This window comes from Gracilinanus agilis, chromosome 3 (genome assembly GCF_016433145.1).
Source record: "Gracilinanus agilis isolate LMUSP501 chromosome 3, AgileGrace, whole genome shotgun sequence".
NCBI classification, from domain to species: Eukaryota; Metazoa; Chordata; class Mammalia; order Didelphimorphia; family Didelphidae; genus Gracilinanus; species Gracilinanus agilis.
Window position 1 is genome coordinate 480,196,117 of NC_058132.1, and position 25,250 is coordinate 480,221,366.

Genomic DNA, 25,250 nt, shown 5'->3' on the forward strand with positions numbered 1-25,250 from the left:
AAGAATTTTGGCAAATATAGTAATCAACCACAATTTTTAGAGAAGATATGATTAAACATGCTCTCCTGAAAGAGAGGTAACAAACTCAAAGTGAAGAGTGAAACATTTCTGCACTTAGCCAATGTGGGAATTTGTTTTGCTTGACTATGCATGCTTTTTATTAGGGTTGTGTTTTGGTTTTATGATTCTTAATCAAGGAGGTGCAAGGAAGAGATAATATTTGTGTTATTTTACAAAAATAACATTATACTCACAAAAAACAATGGTTAACATAAATGGCACTCAATATACTACCAATGAAGAATAATGCGAAAATACTGGCAAAAAATTTTATCATCAAAGCTATATGACCAGAAAAGAAGGTGAGCCAGGCATGCATCGAGAGTGAAGAATAAGCAATGGAGAGCACAAATACTGATATTCACACAATATCAGTGGATCGAAAAGATAGACACAAGCATGTTACATAGAACCCTATGAGGGATTTGTAGGATATGGAGAAGAATTACACAGTATAAGAAGGCATGAATTGATTACAACATGTATATGCACTACTGGAAGAAGTACCCATAATGATAAGATCACAAACCCACTAAGAATCAATAGGGAAACATATAAGAAAAACAAATGCTTGAATGCATGGGCCGAGGAGGACATGATTGGGGATGTGGACTCGAATCAACCACACCAAGGCAACTACCAACAATTTGGAAATAGGTCTTAATCAATGACACATGTTAAAACCAGTGGAAATGTGCATCGGCCCTGGGTGGGGGGAGTGCGTGGGGTGAAGGGGAAAGTAGGAGCATGAATCATGTAACCATGTTAAAAATGAATATTAATAAATGTTTAAACAATTAAAAAAAAGAATCAATGGGTATAAATTCCACTGAGACTGTGATATTCTGAGAATAGATTTCTACATACAAAAAATCCCACAAGATTTCTTGAAAGAGATTATTTTGATGACAACTTCATTATTAACATTCACCAATACTAATCTGTTTTCATGATTTAGAGAACTGAGAATTAGGTATTAACAAATATGACAGCTATATTGTTGTAATCATGTATAGTACTTTATAGTTTACACAATGATTTTATAATTAGCTCACTCAATCTGTATATTATCTCTATGAAGTAGGCAACACTAGTTTTAATAACCCAGTATTACAGATAAGAAAAATGAAGCTCAGAAAACTACCGCAAAGTCCATACAGCTAATAAATGATGAAGCCAGGTCTTGAACTTCTAAGTTTTTAATTATAAATTCAGTGCTCATTTCACTCATGCCATACTGTCAGAATTTAAGTTTTTAATCATGCAAAATGCCTTACTTTTTCTCATTCAGAGTATTTTAAAATATGGCCAACACAAAGGGTAGTTGGTAGGTACACACCAAACTAGTTATGGTTAAAAAATAAGTTAAAATTAAGAAAACGAATTAAAATTTAATCCAAACCTTACTCTGTTATATAAACTGTAGATATTTAAATATAAAGAAGCCAAGGTCAGTAAACAATACTAAGAGAAGTTTACATTTTTTTGTATTGGGAAAAAAGTTCAAAATAGTAATTGTATGTAGTTAATAAATTTTAACTGTCCTATATTACCTTTACTGCCCCCTCTGTTCGTTTTCTATTTTATGTAGTAAAAAAAAAAAAACCAAACCTATAAATTATATGACTAGAATAAAACATCCGATCGTAGACTCAAAAGACTATTTCTAGTTCAACCCCATCATTTTATATGGTATAATGTATATAATATATAATATATATAATTTAATACGGTATAGTGGCTATGAGACTGTCTTTGGACTCAGAAATCCTAAGTTCAAATTTCATTTTTGCTACTTAAAATCTGTATCAACAAAGATCAGTCAAACCTTCCTGGGCCTATGCAAAAATAAGAAGGCTGGACTACATTGTGGTGTAAGGTTGATTCTAATTCTAGGTCTATGTTCCTGATGGCCTGTGAGGAGAAATAATTTGACCAAAGTGAGGCTAGTAGTAAGGACAATGCAAAGATACAAACTAAGGATCACTAATTCTAAACCCAAAGCTTCCTACCCACCTCCTCCCCAACAAATTTCATTTCTTCTTGTAGAATATCCGAGGGAAAGGACATTACAAGCCAAAATATCCCTCACTGTAACTAGAAATTATGTCAAACACCAGAGAAAAGTAACAACTAAAAGGAGAAATGAAAAAAAATTCCTACATAAATAGAAAATAAACTAATTCCCTACCCCATAAAGCACCTAATACAATGAAGAAATATACTCAGGATTATGTGAATGCCAAGGAAAAATCTCTAGAGGAGACTAATTCTGAAATAATTATGATTAGAACCCCATAAATAAGAATCAATTGGTCACAAGAACCTCAAGAATAGCTGGAAAATCTAGTAAAAGAACAAAAGGAGTAGTAAGGGGTAAAACTGCTCCTAATTAAAAACAAATAAATAAGTAAAGCAGAATGATTAATTCATGAATTCGAAAAGCATCTATTAGGCATCTGAACATATGGGTTAGACATCATAGATACAAAGGGAAAAAACAGAACATTTTCTGTCTTCCAGAAGCTTATATTTTATTTTTGCTAACTGATGACTTCAAAAAGAAGCTGAAAAGGGGGCAGCTGGGTAGCTCAGTGGAGTGAGAGTCAGGCCTAGAGACAGGAGGTCCTAGGTTCAAATCCGGCCTCAGCCACTTCCCAGCTGTGTGACCCTGGGCAAGTCACTTGACCCCCATTGCCCACCCTTACCAATCTTCCACCTATGAGACAATGCACCGAAGTACAAGGGTTTAAAAAAAAATAAGCTGAAAAGTTTATAAAGTAGACACCCTAAAAACAAAAATGTAGAGGACAGAACTAAAAAGATTTCTAAATGCTACAATAATTATAAGGGCAACATATCAAAGAGAGTCATATTTTAAGACTACAATAAAAAACAACTGAAAGAGAAAACAGGGCTCTAAGAGAAAAATCTGAGAATCACTGATCTCCCAGAAAAACATGCTGAACTAAACATAATAGAATGATGGGGGGAAAAAATCCAATATTTTAAGAAACAAAACTGTCCGGAAATACTACAACCAGAGAACAGAATAAAGATTAATCAGCTGACAGGACACCATCAGAGAGGAAGCAGTGTTGCAATTTAACTAGAAATGTGATCTCCAAGCACTAGAGCTCAAAATTTAAATAAAGGCTACTGCAAACAGACAAGAGAATGGTAAATTAATAAGAAAAGCCAATAAAATGGGTTGGGTCTACTCATCATCAAAAATAAGTGAAAGACAATCACAATATGATATCAAGATAATGATAAAAATTTTAAGTGCTTGAAAATAATACTGAATTATTTTTAAGTACTAGGGATAAAAAAAGGTAAAAATAGTTCCTGCCCTCAAGAAGTTCATAATGTAATGGGAAAGGAAATATACAAAAAGCCATGTACAAACAAGATATTTACAAAATAAATGGGAATAATCTTACTATCATTAAAGGAGACCATCAAAAGCTCCTTCAAGAAGGTGAGAGTGTAGATGAGACATGAAGGAAACCAGGGAAGCATGAAAGTGGAAACAAAGAACATTCCAAAGAGGGACACTGTTAAAATAGATAGAATAGGGAGATTAAGCATCTTTCCAGTGTGAGAAATAGCAAAGAAGTCACTTTCACTGGATCACAGAGTACACAGTATATGGAGACCATTAAAGTGTAGGAAGGCTGGAAAGACAATAAGGGACCAGAGGTTACAAAAGACTTTAAAAGCCCAAAAGAGGATTTTAAATTTGACGTAGGTAACAAGTATGACTTAGTATTGACATAGGTAACTCTGTAATCTATGAAATGAAGGAGGGTAGAAGGAGGGAGAGGAAAGAGAGGAGGTGACACATTGAGACTTGCTCTTTAGGAAGATTACTTTTCATGGAGGATGGGCTAAAGTGGGTAAAGTCCTAGGTAAGGATATCAAAAAGAAAGCTATTGCCAAGAGTCCAATAAAACTCTTCACCAGGATGGTCACAGTGTCAAAGGAGAAGCCTATACCAGAGAATTTATGAAAGTAGAATCAACAGGCTTTTGCAACAGATTGACTATGGAGTACTTAGGGTGAGAGCTGAGGCTGTCATTAATATTTTGAGCTAGAAATCAGAGGATGGTGGTGCTTTCAATCAAGTTAGGGAGGTTAAGAAAAGGGTAGGTTTGGAATCAAAGGTAATGAGTTCAGTTTGGGACATAGCAAGTTTAAGATACCTATGGGGGCATCAGTTTGGACATCTCCAACTGGCAGTTGGGGTTAAGAAACTAGAAATCAGGAGGAAGGTTAGGACTGATAGATTTAAGAATTATCTGTAAAGAGATGATAACTGAAAAACTAGTGAAAAAGTATTTTTCTTAAGAATGATTTATCCTGGGGGCAGCTGGGTAGCTCAGTGGATTGAGAGTCAGGCCTAGAGACGGGAGGTCCTAGGTTCAAATCTGGTCTCAGACACTTCCTAGCTGTGTGACCCTGGGCAAGTCACTTGACCCCCATTGCCCACCCTTACCACTCTTCCACCAAGGAGCCAATACATAGAAGTTAAGGGTTAAAAAAAAAAAAAAAGAATGATTTATCCTGGGGGCAGCAAGGTAGCTCAGTGGATTGAGAATCAGGCCTAGAGAAGGGAGGTCCAACTCCCATTGCCTAGCCCTTACACTTTTCTGCCCTAGAACCAATACAGAGTATTTGGTTCTAAGGTGGAAGGTAAGGGTTTAAAAAAAATGTTTTATCCTACAAAATTGAGTAACTCTCCAGAAAATAAAATGGAATCCCATGAATTGTACCTTCTTTGGGTCAAATGAAGGAAAAAAAAGATTGTAGAAGTAGAAATGGAATTTCAGAATGTAGGGAATTAGACTGGGATTCAAGGGGTAATAAAGGTAATAAATATCTTCCACCAAAAGAAAGCTAAGAAAGGTTGCACACAAAAGAAGAGGAGGGGTAAAAACCTCAGTGATCCAAGCACATATAAGAGAAGGCAAAGGGAGGATAATGGTTTATAAATATTTAATGTGGATTTTTATCTTTTTTTCAAAAAGAGACAGAAATTGGACATACAATTTTATTAGTTTAGGACACTTCAAAGTGAGGAAATTCCTAATACCAAGATAGGTTGTCTATTTTAATCTGTTATAGTCTTAGAGAGTTGTTTAGAGCAATGAGATATTAAGAGAAAGAAAAAATTATATCAAGATTTTACAGAATAGATAAACAGCAATTGCAACCATGAACATTGAATGAGAAAATTTTGTTCAAAAAACCCCCAACCAAAAAAAAAAAAAAAAAAAAGAGGAAGATTTGGATACAATAAGCAAAATGGATTAGAGAGTAAAAACCCAGCAAATTGCTCCATAAAAACAGTAAAAGTAAAAAGATTAATAAAGTGTTAAAATAATGGACTGGAGTTAGAATTATTTTCATTTTAAAAAGCAGGAAGGAATGACACTCATGCCTCAAAAAGGAATAGTGAAAATAAAGATTTTAAAAGAGAAAAGATACTTTATTATGTTCATAGGTACAACAAAAAATAAATGTAGTAAATGATATAATATCTCAGTACTTAGAGGAAAAAGATAAATGAACTATAGGAAAATATGCAAAATAAAATAATAATCTTTTGGCAATTCAACATGTCTCTTTCAGAGTTAGAGAAATCTAAACAATTGAATAAGAAAAACATAAGAAATCTAAATAGAATATGTTTGAAACATGAGATCTTAAAAAGTATCTTTCAGCATTACGTAGCACATATGCAAAAATCATCAAAAGTTGACGGGAACAAATAACATAGAAATAAATATTTGTGAGGGGTTCCAATTCTGACTTTCAGAAAAGAAAAACCTATTCGTCCATGATAGAGACAAAGGAAATTTAAACACAAATCAGAAACACAAGAATGACCAAAGATCTGGTTTTGGATCAGAGTCTCTAAGATTCTATTATGAAAAAAAGAGTGGAAGATGCTTACATTCTTAAAGCCCAAAAAAACACCCACAAAAATATCAGAATATTTTTAAAAATCTGACAGGAGAATCCTGGATTTTTCTTAAAAAAGTCAAGAAGCAAAGAAACTATTAAAAGTTGAAAGGAAGTTCATAGACGACATGTAAGATATTAATTACAAACTCTAAGACACAAAAGGTATAATTAATAGGTAAAAATACGAATAACAATGTCTTAAGCAGATAATAATGATTTCCTCAAGAATGACTCCTTTGATGAAGTGGAAAATCCATAGGTATCAAAAAATTGCATATATTTCCAGGCTTTTCCCAATATATTAATAAGTTTGTTTTTTTGTTGTTGTTTTTTTAAACCCTTACCTTCTGTCTTGGAGTCATTACTGTGTATTGGCTCCAAGGCAGAAGAGTGGTAAGGGTGGGCAATGGAGGTCAAGTGACTTGCCCAGGGTCACACAGCTGGGAAGTGTCTGAGGCCGGATTTGAACCTAGGACCTCCCATTTCTAGGCCTGGCTCTCAATCCACTGAGCTACCCAAGTGCCCCCTATATTGATAAGTTTTGCTGATTTTTTCTCCCTCATTTTCTTTCTTTTTTAAAAAAAAAATTTCTTATATGAGTTGGAGGAGGAAATGGAAAGGATAAAAAATTTACTTAAAAAAAGACAAATGGGGGCAGCTGGGTAGCTCAGTGGATTGACAGTCAGGCTTAGAGATGGGAGGTTTTAAGTTCAAATCAGACCTCAGACACTTCCCAGCTGTGTGACCCTGGGTAAGTCACTTGACCCCCAATGCCCAACCTTACCACTCTTTCACCAAGAAGCCAATACACAGAAGTTAAGGGTTTAAAAAATAAAAAAATAAAAAAAGACAAATGGGTTAAAGAATATATCATAGAAATGACTAGAATTAAGAATCAGAAATAATAAATAAGAGGACAATAACACAAAAAATTCCAAAATTTGAAAGATACAACTAAAGCAGCCCTTAAAGGAAAATTTACATCTTATTGATATTTATGAGAAAAAGAAATGACCAATCAATTAAGCACGAACCTGAACAAAATAGAATGTAAAAATGGAAAAACTCATTGTTGGAGGGGTTGTAGAAAGAGAAGCACACTAAAACTCAAATTTTATTGAAAGCTTGGCAAGCTGCAAATTGATTGAAACATGAATTTGGAAAACAATGCACATTTGTAACCTCTGACTCTATTCCCAAGGAGGCTGAAATACACATATACACATGTATGCACACATACAATATTCAAAGAGTAAAATTCCTTTATAGCCCAAGGAGGTTAGCATATAAGAAATTATCCAAGTAAAAAAAGATCTATCTTAGAATACTGTGGATAGCAGTATTATTTGTAATAATAAAAAACTGAAGTAAAATGGATGACAAAATCATAATGTATGCAAGTAATGCATTATTATTGTGCCATAAGGAAGAATAATGATTACGATAATAGTAGTAAGCATTTATGTAGTGCCCACTACATACCAAACAATTTGGCAAGTACTTTAAAAATATTATTTTATTTGATTCTCACAAGAATTCTGAGTGGTAGGTGCTCATTTTTATAGATGAAGAAACTGAGGCAAAAAAGTTAAGTGATTTGCCCAAGTCACATAGCTAGTAAAGATTCTGAGAAATATGGGAAGATTTCCATGAAGTGACATAAAATTAAGAAAGCAGAATCAAAATACATAATACTATGATAACAAATAATGTTGACATAGAAGCAATAAAACTCTGGTCAAGATATTACGGTCGATGACAGCAATACACTGAAAATATAAAACATTTCCCTCCTTCCTGTTAATAACTGATTTTTAAAAATTTCCTTCCTGTTAATAATTGATTACTTTTCAGGGAATGTACTTTGAAAGGAGGTTTGGTTTGCTGGTTGGTGCTTTTTGTGTCGAAATAAAAGTAATTAAAAAAAGAAAATACCAAAATATATTTTCAACTCATGGTGTTAAACAATAAAGACTAGAATGCAAGTACACCAGTTCAACTGTAAGGCCATCTTCAGGACATTCATTCAGATAGTTCTAAAACACTCCACTAAGCTTCCTGAGGTAATGGGTAACACGAATATGATAAAGACAGATGTCATACGTACCATCAGAAAATTTTCTCTTCGTGGCAATGACTTTTGATCTGTCAGGTGGAGGCCATTCTCTAAAACTACTTGCTATTGTGCTTTCTGCATCATCATCAGTTCCTATCAGAGAGCTGCGATAACAGTACAATGGATGCCATTTTTCCCCTTTACAAGTCAACAACATGTGGTCTGTAACAAATTCCTGCAGGTAGTAATACCTGCAGGCAAGAGAAAATGAAAGTGAAACATGAAGTCCACATACTCACTGGAAAACAAACTAGAAATGTTGACTAGATTCATAGAATATTAAAGCTAAAAGGAACCTAAGATATTATCTACTCATTTTATGGATGTGGAAACTGAAGTTGAAAGATATGTGCTCAGGCAATCAACAAGCATTTATAAACAGCTATTATGTGCCATGTACTGAGAATAAAGGTGAAAAATCCCTGCCCCTCAATGGAGCTTACATTCTATAGGGAGAGAGAATATATATAAAGATAAATATATACAAATAAATAAGAGATAATCTTTTGGAGGAGGTGCTACACACTGCAGGAGAATAAGGAAAGGTGGTATTTGGACTGAATTTTGAAGGAAAATGAGGGATTCTAAGGGACATAGGTAAGAAGGAATTGCAATCCAGGAACGAGGAGAGTACACAAAGGCCTGGTCATGGCAGATGGAGAGTTGTTTATGGCAAATAGCAAGAAGGCAAGTTAGGCTGACTCACAGAGTACTTAAAAGGAAGTAATCTGAAACAAAACTGGAAAACTAGAATCTGTTGGAACCAGATTCTGGAGGGCTTTAAATGCCAAATGAACTTGTATTTGGACCTAGAGAATAGGGTCACTGTATTTTCATTAAACAGGAGACTAACATGGTTAGACTCGTGTTTTTAAAAAATTATTGTCATCTTAGTAAATATTGTATATTACATGAGAAACAGATAAGGCACAAAGGCTGAAGACTATGGTAACAGTCCAGGCAAGAGATGATGAGGTCATCCATACTAATCATAAACCTGTACCGGGGTGGGAGCCCCAGTATGTGGAGAGAAAATTACAGATTAAAAAAAAAAAAGAGCTAAGGAGATAAAATCAACAAGATTTGGCAACTGATTGGATACTTGAGATGAAGGAAAGTGAAAAACTGAGAATGAATTTGAGATGGAGAACATAGGCAGCTGGAAAGATACTTGTGCACCTCAACAGAAGTAGAGTTCAGAGGAGAGGCAGATTTGGGATAAAGATAATATAGTCTGATCCAGACACAGGATTTTTTACTTCTAAGTGATTTTTTTTCTGAGGCTCTACCTATTAATCCCAAATAGTTAAAAAGTGGTGACTAGCATTATTTTCAATTTTTTCACTTCCTCTCAGTCACTGGCAGCTAGAAAATGAGTAAATCCAGGAGAGATTTTTTTAAAAAAATATTGTAGACAACAGGGGGAAAGAAAAAGACTATATGGCAGAGACGGAATCCTAAGGATCAAACTAAGATTCTAAGAGACCACATGTCACAAACCAGTTTCTATATTTCTTTTATTATCTCTGCAATTCACCTTCATCAGAATACTCTTTAGAGGTGGACAGTACATTTTCTAGTTGTTTCTAGACCATGTGTCTCCTTGAATGGTCTTTTTTTCTTCTAAGATGCACTCAAAACATTTGTGAAGTCTTTGTCAAGAGTTATGACTGAACAAAAGGACCATTCTAGGGCTAGAAATACAGGAAGTCTTCTGTGTATTTCTCTCAATGTCTTTTCCTCTTTTGAAGTTCATTAAATTTGTTCCACACCTTCCTCATTTCTTGTTTCTGCCCTTTACTGAATTTCCACCCAGCTTTTTCAATGGTAGTTAATATCTGGATCCTGGTCTCTCTACCTCACTCTGCCATCATCATTAGAGGCTCCAACACAATGCTGAAGATCTGTCAAAAATGTGACCTCTCATTTCTGTAACCTGCTCAACTTCAAAGAGTTCCTTTTTCTACCCTGCTTCAATCATATACCAATATGGCCATACCTTAGTCCTCATTATCTCTCTCTTTAAAACTCTTACCTTTTGTCTTAGAATCAATAAAACTACTAGTTCCACTGCAGAAGAGTGATAAAAGTTAGGCAACTGGGATTAAGTGACTTGCTCAGGGCCATAAAACTAGAAAGTATCTGAGGCCAGATTTGAAACCAGGACCTTCTATCTCTAGGCCTGGCTTTATCCACCAAGCCACCCAGGCTGCCCCAGGCCTCAATATTTCTTAAAACTCCATCTCCAAGACTGACACCAACCTATAGGTTCAGGATGGAGTTTTAAGTTCTCCAAAACTACTAAGAGGTCACTTTATGACCATGACTTCCTAGCCTTCTCTTCTTACTCATTTACATTCACTTTAATCTTCAACTTTATCCTGGTTGAAGATTTGATGGTTGACAGTTCAATGGTCCCTTGAACCACTTCTATTTTCTTGGTTCATCTTAACCAACTCTGGATTGGTTTACTTTTACCACATTGCTACCCTAATTCCATAGTTTGCCACTTTGATATCTCACTAGCTGCTACACTAGAATTCTTTGCTACCCTGAACTGATCCTGGAGGTGTAAGGCATCCACTAGAGTTTAATGAATATAGGGGTAGGAAGGGTTGACACAATCAGACCAACACTTTAGGAAAATAATTTTGGTGACTAATCAAAATGGCCTAGAATAGAAGAGAGATTATAAAATCAACCAGCATGCTAGTGTGATAATTCCCAGATGAGGAGATTGAGGCCCCGCACCAGTGTTAATAATATCAAAAGACAGAGAGAGATATATCTGACAGATGTTATGAAGGCAAAACTTAGAGGCGATGACAAAAGACTGATATGGAGATGAGAGAATGAGAGACAGTGTAGAGTTGGGGATGACACCTAAGTTGCAAGTCTGCAGCACTGGGAGGAAAGCAGTGCCCTCAAAAGTATTAGGGAAGTCTGAAAGGGAAAAGAAAGAGCAAATTGGGGTACAGGAACCAGGCCAGAGAGAGAAAAATTAGATATGAGGGTCATACTGAATGTTATATCAATGGACAGCAACAAAACTTTAGGAAATCATATCAATTTTTTATTGTATTTTTATTTTTCAGTTATATTTTAATTTGGTTTGGGCTGCACTCAGGAGTCACATGTTTGCCACCTCTGTTCTACAGTAATTGCCAAGTCCAGTGTTCCTTTGCCATTACTCATATGCCTTAATAGTTTATGACTCTGCTGACCATCCTTATTCTCCTAAGATCACTTTCTTCCCCCCGACATCCAAGACAAAACACTATTCCATGAGATTTCTTTTTCTTTGACTTTCAAGACAACAAACATACTTTTTTTTCTTCTGCTTCTCTAATTACACTGAAGAGAGGCTAGACAAAATAGTAGAATAAAAAGAGTAGAATCATGAAACGGCAGAAAAGTGAGTATCCAAGAAGAGATGGTTAACACTATCAAATGTAGCAGACTTCTGTCCAGATTCCTGACAAGATGTTAAATTAATCATATCCCAAACAACTACTTCAAAAAGTCTTAAATTCTTACCAGATTGAATAATGATCAAGAAATACATTTATATTGACTTTTTTTTTTACCTCAGAACTGCACAAAAAGACAGCCAGCAACTCATGGGCAATAAGAATGCAGGCTGCCTGCACTAGCATAGGCAAAAACAAACCAGTTAATACTACAGTGAGATTAGAGAAGAGTCAGAGACACACAAAAACTAATAGAGCTCTCTGTCCGGAAGACCAAGAATGGAGGTTCCAAGATAGTTATAAACCAATAGCAGAGCTCTTAACGGTCTTAAGAGCCAACAATGACGAGTGTAGGCATGGCAGATTATAGTTAAGTCAGGAAATTTCAGGGCTTCAAGGTCCCTAACATTCTGCTCTGGGATGTCAGAGAGGGCAATGAGGAGTCAATGTTCTAAACTGCAAGATGCAAGGAGACAGAGCCATAGAAAGTGAAATACCATTTAAAGAATTAAGGAAGAATGCAAGAAGGACAACCACTCCACCTGAAAGTGCAACAGAAGTAGTGTCTGGTTCTGGAACACAGCCTTAATTTAGTAACTGAACCTGGAGAAAGAATAAAGAGCAAATTCCACAAGTATAAACAGTCACTCAAATGTAAAAATGGATTTTTCACAGGGAATATATAAATACCTTGAAGAAATAAAACATCAGATTTTAAAACTAAATAAAAGCCCACAAGGAAAGAAAAGTACAATAAGTGTCTTAGAAGAGAAAATGGTAATCTGAGAAATATATTCCTTGAAAACTAAAATATACAAAAAAGAAATCAATGACTTTTAATGAGATAGAAAGAAATTTTAGAACAACAAGATTCGAAAAGAAAAATAGAAGAAAATATAAAATATCTGATATGAAAAACTGACTTCAAAAAAAGGGCAAAGAGATATAATCTAATCATTACTGGACTGTGAGAACCATGATTTTTTAAAAACTCCTGATTACCATATTTTAAGAAATCATAAATTAAAATTGCTTACATGTATTAGATAGACAGAATCCACCAATGACCTCCTTAAAGAAACTCAAAAAATAAAGTCCTAGGAATGTCACAGCCAGAACACATGGCTCTCATGCCAAAAAAGAAACACTGCAAGCATACAAAAATAAACAATTCAAGCACCAAAGGACCATGCTCAGTATCAGCTTCTACAATAAAAGAATGGAGATCTTGGAATACAATTGTTCTAAAGGCAACCAAGAATTACTTTTCAAAACTGAGTATAGTCCTACAAGAAAAAAATGTATTTATTTTAAAATCTTATTTAATAAAGTAGAAGACTTTAGAAACTAGAACTGAGTAGAAAATGAAAACACATAACCAAAAGAAATCTATTAAGATAAATTATTTGAGCAATTAGAAGGAGCTGTAAAATGATCTAGTGCAAAAGTTCTAGTGGAGGAACTAGACACAAGTGTTTCTTAAGAACCTTAATATTTTCAAAGGATATTAAGAGAGTTAAATACAAGAAAACAATCCTGGAAATGGGTTGTTTCTGTTCTTTGAGTTTAAAGAAAGAAAAGACAAGGAAAGGTAAAAATGAACACAATGGTACAGAAAAAAAGATGAACTAAGTGAGAGGACAGAACTTGTTCTTTCTAATAATTGGATTGTGAGAATATACAAACCTTGAACAAAGTAATAAGGATAGGCATCATGTGTAAAGGGAATCCTTTCCTAGGATCACTCATGAGATGTTGTCCTGTCTGCATCCCTGCATTCCTGGAGCTACATCATTTACATCACCTAGGCTGGTCACTTAGTTATGTAACCTAGCATATGTTATGTGACCCTGAACCTGATCTGGACATGACTCTGAATTTGAACCAGATATGAAAGGAGAGGTTAAAAGGTTCAAACAAGGAAGTGCTTGCTTGTTCTCTCTGTCCCTGGTGTCCAGCCAAGGGGAGCTGCTACTGGAGGTCATGCTGAGAGCACCCACATGGGAGCTAGATTAGGCTATTTTACTCTTATCTTTCTATCAATTTCTCATCTTTTACCTATCCAAATGCTTCTAATAAACTTTATTAAATCATAAGGACAACAGTCCTAATTTTACTATTTCAATCATATGGACCTCACTTACCTGAAATGGAGTATCACATGCACTAACAAACATATGCAAAGAATCAATATATGTGCACATCAAATTCAAGCAGAAAACAAGCAGGGATGGGAGTGGGAGAAGGTTAAGAGCTCCGAGGAAAAAACCCAGCAGGAAGCAAAACAACTTCTTAGAAAGAATCTGACCTTATATACTTCCTAGCTGGGCAAGTCATTTAATCCCCACTCTTCTGCCTTGGAACCATACTTATATCAACTCCAAGACAGAAGATAAGGGTTTAACAAAAGAAAAGGAGATGGAAGGGTGAGAAGAAACAGATTCTAGACTCTAAAGGGTTGTCTATAAATGAGGGAAATAGTCAAACAAATATCATTACATATGAATGTAATCATGAACTATTTTTTAAATAATAAGAAACTGTAAAGAATCAATATGAACTGATACAGAAGAAAGTAAACAGACTTAGAAGATCAGTTAATAGAAAGATAACAACACTAAAGAAAAACATGTTTAAAAGTTTAAAAACTTTGATCAGTGGAATAATCAACCATGTTTCCCAATCTATTATAAAATGTTACTTAATACTAACAATGAATTGATAGATTCAAAGTACTGAAAGACACATTTTTTGGCATAGCCATTGTATGGATTTGTTTTGCTTTACTACATTTGCTTTGTTATAAGGGTTTTTGAATTAGGGAGCTTTAACAAGGACATGGGTGGGTTTATAATAAAAATGGCCTCCTGCCCCCTTCTAAAAGGTCATTAAATACTTTAAAAAAAATGTGTAGAAGACAACTTAAGATTTCAAAAGGAAGTACAGGCAAATGGTAGTTTTGAAAGTAATGAGTGGAATATATTCTATTATTTAAAAAACAACAATGATATGAAATGAAGATTCACAGCTTAATGTACAACCCTCTTTTTGTGTTCTGTTGTGCTCTTTGGCATGCTTAAATTGAAAATTAAAGAAAAATTTATTAGAGGGGAAAAAACCAAGTGCAATACAGAGGATCAAGACTGAGAAAAGACACAATACATGTGGACTCTGAGTCTAGTGTTCTTTGTGTAACAATATGGTGCTTCCAACTCTTCAGACCATTCATTCACTCACTCCCATGAAGTTGAAGCTATATTTTCAATGAGATAAAATAACTAGATATCTATTTTTTTAAATTTATAATGATTTGAAAACATTTCCTACTATAATTTATGAAGTAGTTAGCTCTATAAATATATGCCTAAGAGGGAAACTTAATCTCCAAGCAGCTCTGCTAGGTATTAAAGATGCCCAAAATAGAAAGAACTCTTTCAACAAATGATTATTTGGAAATACTTCTTGAACTTCAGGGGACAGCACAGCTTTACCCAGTACTCTGGGAACTCTATTTATAGCTGCCATTTGTTGCCTATACAGGTGGTTAAAGCAGAAACAGCTGGAGTCATATGGACCATTAAGATTCTCTGATTTCCCTAAGGAGGCACAAGATATAGGACTGGGCTCTACCATTAAGTTGGCTGTGAGGCCAAGAATAAGACCGCTACATTTTTCCATTTCAGTTTCTATATTGAGAAAGTAAAAATTTTTTTGCTTCAAACAAAAACATTTTGGCAAATAACAGATCACAGTACCATCAGTATTCTTGTTGAGACAGATTATCAAAAGTAGCCAAGGAAATGCTTGTAAAAAGAAAAGTCAATATGGTATAGTGGAAATAGCACTGGCTATCAAGTCAAAGAACCTAAGCTCAAAGTCCGGCTCTGATACTTATTTTGCATGTAACCTTAGACAAGTTACTTCACCATTTTAGGCCTTGGTTTTCTCATTTCTAAATGAAAGGATTGGACTGGATCTAGATCATCTCTAAGGTCCAGTCAGGCCCTAAAATCTTACAGTGCTAATAGGATCACAGATTTAGAACTGAAAAGAATCTTTAAAACCATTTAGTCCAATTTCTTCAATTTATAGATGGAAAAACTAACGTCAGGGAGATTAAATGATTTGCACAAAGTTATACGGATAGTTAAAAGAGTCAGATTTCAACCCAGATCTTGATTCCAAATACAATGAATTTTTTTCTTTTGTCTCTTTCTGTAACACAATACTTTTTTTTAAAAACCCTTACCTTCCTTCTTGGAATCAAAACTATGTACTGGTTTTAAGGCAAAAGAGTAGTAAGGACTAGGCAATGGGGCATTAAGTGACTTGCCCAGGGTCACACAACTGGGAAGTGTCTGAGACTAGATTTGAACCTAGGATCTCCCATCTCTAGGCCTGGCTCTTAATCCACTGAGCCACCCAGCTGCCCCCACAATATACTTTTTATACTGTCATAAAGGAGACATTACTCACTGTCATGATAACCTTGCCCAAATCTATCTTTACAATCTCATTTTCCAGTCTTCTATACTCTGGCCTATCAATTGTCTCCAAACATAGCATGCTTACTTTTTCCTCTGTGCCACTGATTCAAATGCCAACTTTGCTCAGTTCAAGTCTCTCAAAACTTTCCCCTAAATATTCCAGTTCACCATGATCCCTCTACTTTTCTCCCTCCTATAAACTCTATAGTGCTATCTGTAATAACACTAATTTACAAGGTAGAACTAAACTGTTCTGTGCTTTAATCATTTCATCTGCATGTCTTCTCAAAATTATCAATTCAGAGCATTTTCACATAATTATTTCTACTTTTGCTTTAGATCATTTTCCAAAATGTATACTTTGAGCAGAGTAGGCACTAAAAATAAATAAATAAATAAATGGAATTGGCATAGTTGGAAATGCTAAAAGTAAGACACAGAAGGAATCACTAGAGAAAAATTAAATCAAGTGTTGAAATGTAAACATAGCACTCTAAAGATATAAAAATATTTAACATCATTAATTATTTCATCAGGATTCATTTACAAAAGAAAAAACAGTTCTAAAAGTATACACACCTAGAAAGGAAGGAAGAAGAGATAAAAAAAATCATTCACCTAGGCACAGTCCCCTAATCCAGTATGAGTCTACAACACTGCCTCTGTAACCAAAATAAAGAGCCCACTGATATCCACAGGAAATGATTCCATTTATTTATAACACATATTTCATACTATTCATCTGACTCAACTAGTCATATATAGTGAAAAAAGGAGATAAGAAGGTCCCAAGTTACAATTTGCAATAGCTCAATTAATATCTCACACCTGCTTTCCTGAACTACAAAATCAACCTATTAAAAACAAAGTCGGTATTGCCAACAATATGTATATATTGTTTGTTTGTTTGTTTGAGCTCTTTGTTGGAAGAGACCATATAAACCAAACTAAACAAGTATTCTCTCTAAAGCATAATTTCTTAACCACTTTTGTGTAATGGACCTATTTAGCAATCTGTTGAAGCCTAAAAACCTCTTCTCAGAATAAGGTTTTTAAATGTATAAAATGAAATATGAGATTAAAAAGGAAATCAACTGAAATAAATGAAATAATTATTAAAATATTAAAAGTCATGCTCCCTAAGTTAGAACACCTGCATACTCAAAATCTCAAAATTTCTTTTTGTATAATTACCTACTTGATTCTCCTCCGCTCAAGTTAGAAAGGAGAGTTAAATCTAATTTTCACTAATGATAATCTTTTTAGTTATTCCCTTGATCTCAGTCCCTCCCCACCTCTTACAGAATTTTGCTCTAATAATACTTTCATTTTCAATCTCTCTCCCTACAAATCAAATAAAATATATTGTAAGTGCTATACTCAATGTCTCCATATCTCATTCTACCACTATACTGAAACTGATCTCTTAAGGTTAATCTATGATCTCCTAAATTCTCAATTCATTTACTTCAAATGTTCTCATACTTCTTGACTTCTGACAGTTAAATTCCTTCTGGATATGTTCTCCTCCAATTCTATTCTCTCAGCTCCTTCTATAACTTCCATGTTCCTTTGCCTCCTTTACTCTGTTGCTTCATTCTTTTCCTGATCTTTTGAGGTTTTACCCCCAGGTTGTGTCATGAACTCTGTCCTCAACTACTGACATATTATATTCTCTCCCTTAAAAATCTAATTTATTCCCTTGGCTTTACCTATAACCCATCCCCATAAAGATGGCTTCAAAATGTAAATTCACATACACATACTTTCATATCATAGCTCCAGATCCATGCTTACAACTGTCTCTAGGACAACTCCACTAGACCTACAAACTTAGCCTGTTCAAGATGGAATGTGGACTTTCTTTCCAAATCTGTTCTCCTTGATTTTTCTATTTCTGTCAGTGATACCATCATTCACTCACCAAATCAGTGATGGCTAAAACTTTGGCTCTTCCCTCTGCTTCACTTCTTATTGATGATGTAAGGTTGACGGGGCCAAACATGGTTACAGTAGTAGAGTTCCTAGTTGAGATGGCAGCTCAAAGAAGGTACAAAGAGTAGAAAAGCAATTCTGAGGAAATTCAGATTCTATAAGGCCCACTCAATAAATTTTGGTTAATATAGCAAAGAAGGAAAACCCAAATGATTTTGGATGCAATCCATAACAAGTTTATGATATTAGCTCCCCTCCACATTAAAAAATAAGTTCGAAGGCTCATTAGATTCTTCCAGTTCTACAGAACTCACATTCTCCTCCTAGGTATTTTAATGGTCCCCATGCACTAAGTTAACAATACTTCCCTTATTTTTTTAATATTTCTTTTACACTTTACTTTTCATAGCTGTGAATGGCATACCATCTTTTTTAATTGTATGATCCATTTAGAATATATTGTGAAATATAGAGTTAAGGTATTGATCTAGGTCAAATTTCTGTCAGATTTTGACACCGGGAAAAGTCACTTAATTAAGTCTGCCTCAGTTTTCTAATCTGTAAAACCTCCCAAGGTGATTCTGAAGATCAAATGAAAAACAATGATAAAGCACTCTGCAAATCTAAAAAAGTACATATTAAATGCAAGTTATCATCATTATCATTACACCAGATGGTTTTGATGCCTTGCTTTCTTTATAACCTGAGATCTGGAAGGGTTATTCTCCCTTAATTGCAACTTTTTTTCATTTTTTTTCATTATTTCTCTTGATATTTTGATCTTTCTCTAAATTAATTTATCTATCTAGTTCCATAAAGCATCCCTTTGATAATTTGATTACTATAGCATAAAAACTCTAAATTAATAAAATAAATTTAATAGTTTTACCACTTTATGATATTATGCTAAATTATACTTATCCTTCTAGCTATTTTTAAGTACTTTATTTATTCAACGTGTACTTTTTAATTGAATCTATGTAAGATATTCATTAAAGTTATTAATCTATACAGTTCTTGTCATGATTCTTTCCTGATCTAGTAGAATTCTGTCTTATAAAAGCAACTTCATAAGGTCTTTTCTTCTTTCTCATTTTTTGAGAATAATTTGTATAATTTTGGTACAAACTGCTCTTTAAAAGTTTGATAGAATTCTCCTATAAATACAGGAGTTTTCCCTTCTAGCTAATTCTATTTATTTTTCTGAGATTGGTTTATTTAAAATCTCTATTTGCTCTTCTGTTAATCTGGATATTTTATATTTCTGAAGATATTTATTTCTTCTGTGCTCTCAATTTTGCTAGCATAACTGTATCTTTTCTTTCTGGCTTGTCATGATTTTCTGCCCTCTTCTTTTTAATCAGATTAGTTAAAAGACTTATCAATTTTATTAGTATTTAAGAATCAGCTCTTAATTTTACCAATATTATAGGTTTTTTGGTTTCTAATTTACCTATTTCTCCTCTAATTTTCAATATTTCCTCTCTAACTTATTTGCTGGCTTTTTAATTCTTTTCAATTCATTCTTAATTAACCCTCTCTTTTTCTATTATGTTAATGTATTCTTTCAATTAGTACTTTTTTTTTCTATGATGAAATGTTCTAGAAAGTTTTCTTGTAATATTTCTTGTATTATAGTAATCAGATTTTTGACTTGTGTTCTTCTGGGAGACTTATTATCCTTAAATTGTCTCTACAAATACTCTCTGAGATTAATATGTTGTGCTTGTATACAGATCACATTTTCTTTTAAGGTTACTACTTTTGCTCTTTTTATTCTGGATTGTCCTTCATTTCCCTGTATTTGATTCCTAATTATTCTTCTCTTTTATTTCTCTGGTGAGAACACAATGGTTCAAGTTTTTCTGGTCTTGCTAATTTTTTTTTCCACAGTAGAGGCCATGAATCCCTCTTTCTTATTTTTCTTATAAATTTAGAAATATCCTGCTGTGATTCTATACTCTCTTGGGAATCTAAGGGTTCCTCTGCCTCATCAGGTATTGATTTATGTTTTTGCCTTACAATTCAAAGAAGTCTGGGTTCACTTAGCTGAACTGGAGAGGCCAGTATTAATATCTAGCAATACTATGCTGGTATATCTTTTTGTGCTCAAGATCATTAACTGAATTTTCTTTCTCCTGAGATGTTTGATTTCAGCCCTTTTCTCTTTTACTTTCTGACTACTTGCATGTGACTTCTAGGAGGATAGAACTGGTCATAGTTAGATGTCAAACCTCTTTTCATCAGGCCTAGTGAAGTCTAGACATACATCCTGCCCCTGTTCACATAAGAGTCTAAAAGAGGAAGAACCAGACCAGAGATTCATATCTATCCATCCATCACTTTGCCTTTTTTTTTTCCCTTTTCCCCACTTCCAACATGGAAATCAAAAGTCACTGAGATGCAAACCTATTGACTACTTTCAAATACTAAATCAGTCCTACTTCAGGCCAAGACAGTGATTAAGGCTTGAAAGAGGAATACGATCACTCTAAGGCAAATAACTCCCATATCTATATAGCCAGTTTCAGGTTTTCCTATAAACTTTTAGCCTTGCATCACCAACTGCCTATGAACATTTCCAAAGTGGAGAATCTAGTGGCATCTCAAACTGAGTATGTCTAAATAAGAACTTATTCTTCTCATATGCCTCAAACCTACCATTCTTCCAAATTTGCCATAATGTTCAGAAGCATACCACTGTCCAAGTCTCTCAGCCTCCTAACCTCAATGTTATTCTCACATCCTCACTATCATTTACTTTGCAATCAATGACGAAAACATGTCATTTCCTACTCCATCACATCTTTCAGATCCCTTCTCTCCACTGAGAGGGCTACCAGGCTGGCTTGGGCTTCTCATCACCTATCACCCAGACTGACTGCCACGACAGCCTTAAGTCTCTCTCTCCACTGCAAATTACTCTCTACAGCGGACCTTTACTTAAGATGGTAAATAATATCCAAGGAAAATCAGAAGTCAATAATATCACTGCAAAAGTGTTATAAAATGAAGATTTGTGGTTTCACATATAGTCCTACTTTTGTTTTCTCCAAGTATATTGAAATACTTTTTTATTAGTGATCAAGTGAAAATTCCCTTTTTACTTAAATAAAACACCTCAAGCAAATTGATTAAGCATTTTCTATGTGCCCTGAATTATGTTTACTATACAAAGGAAATCAAATCGTGTCCAGAAGAAGACAATAGGGGAGATAGTATATAAATAACTAGATGAATACTAGAATACTTTAAGGAAAAGTAGAATTTAAAAACTGACAGTTCTCTCTTAAATGGACCAGTCCCAAGCCTCTTCCTCCCCTCACAGGTTTCTAAGTCCCATATCTCCCACTCTTTCTCCCCTAGCCATAACCACTTCAGTGCCTAGAATGGAGGAACCCTAGCAGCAGTTACAGCAGCAAACCTTTACCACCCTTAGCTACTGTCTGTGGGAGCCAGATCCTGACTTCAGTGGAGTCCTGGAAGATAGCTAATGCTTTTTGCAAATGTGAATTTACAAGAGAGAACTGTCTATAGCTGTTAAAATATTCAGTGCTCATGGCTAGTAAGTGCCAATATAATAAAAGCAATACTATTACCAAAGTTAATTTATAACTTTATACTAAACTAACCAAACTATCAAAGGGATACCTTAGAGAATTCAATAACATAATAACAAAGTTTAAAAAGAGCACTTTCAGACCTTAAATCACAAATAAAGTAACAGTATCAAAACCATCTGGGATTGGTTAAAAAATTCACAAGTAGATCATTAGAACAGAATAGACAAGGTAGAATTAGAAGTCATGGAACTCAATATCCCAGTGTTTGAAAAACTTCAAAGTCACTATTACCTAGAACTTCCTATTTGATAAGGACTATTGAGAAAACTGGAAAGCAGCCTGACAAAAATATTATGTGAAGACCAACACATTATACTACAATACACAATTTAAAAGGATACAAAAATCATAAAACAAGAAAATTAAAAGAGAATAATATCATTCATATTTGGGGGTAGGAAATGTATTTTTAAACAAAAAAGGAATATTGATAAGAGAAAAAAATAGGTAATTCTCATTACATGGATCTAAAAAGCTTCCTCACAAATGCAAATACAATATCTAGGAAAAGCAGAAAAGTGGTCAAATGGGAAAAAGTATTCATATCAAATTTCTTAGATAAAGGTTTTGAATCTGAGATATTTAGATAAATGGTAGATATATATAAGAGGCCAAAAGTCATTCCTCAGGAGATAGGTGGTCAAAGGATATGAACAGTTCTCAAAAAAACAAATTACAACCTATTGACTATATGACACTCCAAAATACAAATAATAAGCCAAATATAAATAAAAATAAATCTAAGATTTCACCTCATACACAGAATATTGGCAAAAAGAAAAGTCAAATGTGGGGATAGTCAACGTTGGAGTAGCTGTGCCATGATACATAGCTGGTGTAGTTGTGAATCAATACAAATCTTTTGGAAAGCAATTCAGAATTATGCGAAGAAATAAAATGCCCATACTCTTTGCTCCAAAGATTCCAATGCTAGGCTTATAAACTAAAGAGAGATCATTGATAAAAATAAAGTCCATACACATCAAAATATATACAGCAGAACTTCTTATGGTAATATAGAATATGAAATAAAAGTAGACATCCACTAACTGAAGAATGGCCAGACAAATTGCAGCAATGTAATGGAACATTTCTGTGCTGTGAGAAATGACAAATATGATGAATAAAGAGAGGAATGAAAAATTTGTATGAATTGATGCAGATTGAAGTAAATGAGGTCAAGAAAATAATAAACACAATTATAGCAATGCAAATGGAAAGAAACACAAAATAATCAGAAGTACATTCTACAAAGTTACAAAGAATAAGCATGGCTACAAAATACAGACATGAGAAGATAACCCTAACTCTGGTTCCTCTGAAGAGGTGAGAGATGGATAAATAGGGACACTAAACATACTTTTACCTTTTTTCAAAGTTATCATTTTTGCTGATTTTTTTTCTCTTTTTTTCTTGAAAATATTATGTCATGGTTCTCTAAGAGGGAGAGAGGGATAGTAGGGGGAAATTTTGATAATGTAAAAAAATGTTAAAATTTTTTATTAAAAAAAAAAGTAAATGTTGCAGAATTACAAAGAATTAGTGACCTCCAAAGAAGAAATATGGGAAAATATCTACCCTACTCCTTTTCAGGGATAGGAAGTCCACAAATATGGAATGTTAATTTAAGATCTCTCCAATGTAATGATCAGTTTTGCTGACTTTTTTCATTTTTTCTCTTTTTCTTGATTTATTCTTAAAATAATGCTTTGTTAATGGTGTAGTTCTCTGGAAATGGGAAAAAGTGATATGGGGGAAGTTTGAGTAATATAAAAACAATAGATTTCAATAAAAAAATTTTTTTAACCCTACATACATACAGGATTGTTGGAAGGATCTACAGGAGAAGACAAAACAGCTGGGGAGAATCAGGAAAGATTGCCTGCAAAAGGTAGAAATTGAGTAGAGTCTTGAAAGAAGTTAAGAGGCAGAATTTAAGGAAAGTATGGAAGACTAATGCAAAAACACGGACACAGGATAGTGAATGTAGTGTACAAGAAACTGCAAAATGGGTTAGTGAGACTAATGTAGAGTGGAATTGAGGGAAGTAAAGTCTAAAGAAGCATGTAAAGTAAGGATGGTGCCAGGTTTTGAAGGGTTATGAATGCCAAATAAATGACTTTGGACTTTTAATTCTTGTAGTAGAACCAATATCCTAACCCCTCCCTACATGCAAGGTATTACAGTTTTTCATTAAAAGAAATTCAAACTATCTTCAAGACTTGACTGGCTCAACCTAAAGGTTCAGGATATTGACTTCATTTTGTAGACTCCTGAATACAAGACAATAAGAAGAAACTACAGATGTATTTTGATATTTGGCTGGTGTAAAATGATAAGACAACTCAGGCAAGGGATCTTTACAGGATCAACCTGAAATATTTTCAATGCCTATCCTTTTTTTTTTTTTAATGTACCCACTTTTATAAATTTCCTTTTGTTGAATCATCTAAGTGTCTCATTTTGTTCTATTTGTTCCTCCTTTTCTAGGTTTCTCTCAGCTGTCCTGGACTCGCTTTTCTTTTCCCTCTCTACAATCTCTTGGTGACTACATTAGTTACTTCAGGTTCAATTATCATCTCTATTCATAAGTTTCTCAGATCCTTAATCTTTCTCCTGAGCTACAGTCCATCCATCATTAACTAGACCTCTTGAACTGTTAATTCTACCAAGAAAATATTAGAAGATTGGTTTGAGTCAGGCTCACCCAAATAGTCTTGGAGCTAAAAGTCTTGGAGTTACTAAAGTTTACTGAGTAGCCTGTGATATAGTCAAATTGATGTGTTAGAAAAATCAGTTTGACAGATGAATGGAAACAGTTTGGATTACTTCCCACATCCTCTTTCTTTTCAGCTTTTTATTATTTATGTGTTATCTTCTCCCATTAGAATGTAAGCTCTGAGGGTTGGGGGGTTGCTGTATTTTGTCTTTCTTTGTATTCCCAATGCCTAGCACAGTGTCTGAAATGAAGTAGGTGCTTAAACAATGCTTACTGACTGATTGTAGAATCTATAAATATAGGATTTATGAGAAACAAACCTTTTAAAATAAAACAATTGACATAAAGATTAAAATCTTTAAAATACAAGATTGGAAAAGAATTTTTTGTGCCTCATGTAAATCAAAAAGGCAAGGATAGCAATTAGGATCTCAGAAAAGGCAAAATTAAAAGAGAAAAGGTTAAAATAGTTCATAAATGTTTTAACAGTTGAGGACCTTACTATTATGCCCCTTTCTGATCTAGATAAACTCCAACAAAAATTTAACAAGAAAGAAGCTCAAGTACTTCAGTTAAGCCACACACATGCACATGACACGCACACGCGCGCGCACACACAAGCACAAATTTATATTCAACAATCACTACAGATACATAAGAATATATGAGAAAATAAGAATATATAAGTATATATGTAGTGATTACTATACTTAAATAAAAAGAAGTATATATATTTCTCGGCTACGCATAGCACACAACTTTATAAACTTGACCATGAGAAATTTATAAATACGTATAAGGGAATAAAATCTTCATAAACAAATATAGAAAAGTAAACTCAGAAATAATAAACATACTCTCTACTGACAA

At 34.1% G+C, this 25,250-nt stretch overlaps 1 protein-coding gene across 1 annotated transcript in view; it reads right to left on the reverse strand.

The window, feature by feature from the left end:
* The window catches only part of LOC123242568 (cohesin subunit SA-2-like), a 135,903-nt gene that overhangs the window by 11,264 nt on the left and 99,389 nt on the right, over positions 1–25,250 (reverse strand). Inside the window, exon 30 of the mRNA XM_044670400.1 lies at positions 8,138–8,337. Coding sequence (XP_044526335.1) covers positions 8,138–8,337 — 200 coding nt within the window. The remainder of the gene's footprint in view (positions 1–8,137; positions 8,338–25,250) is intronic.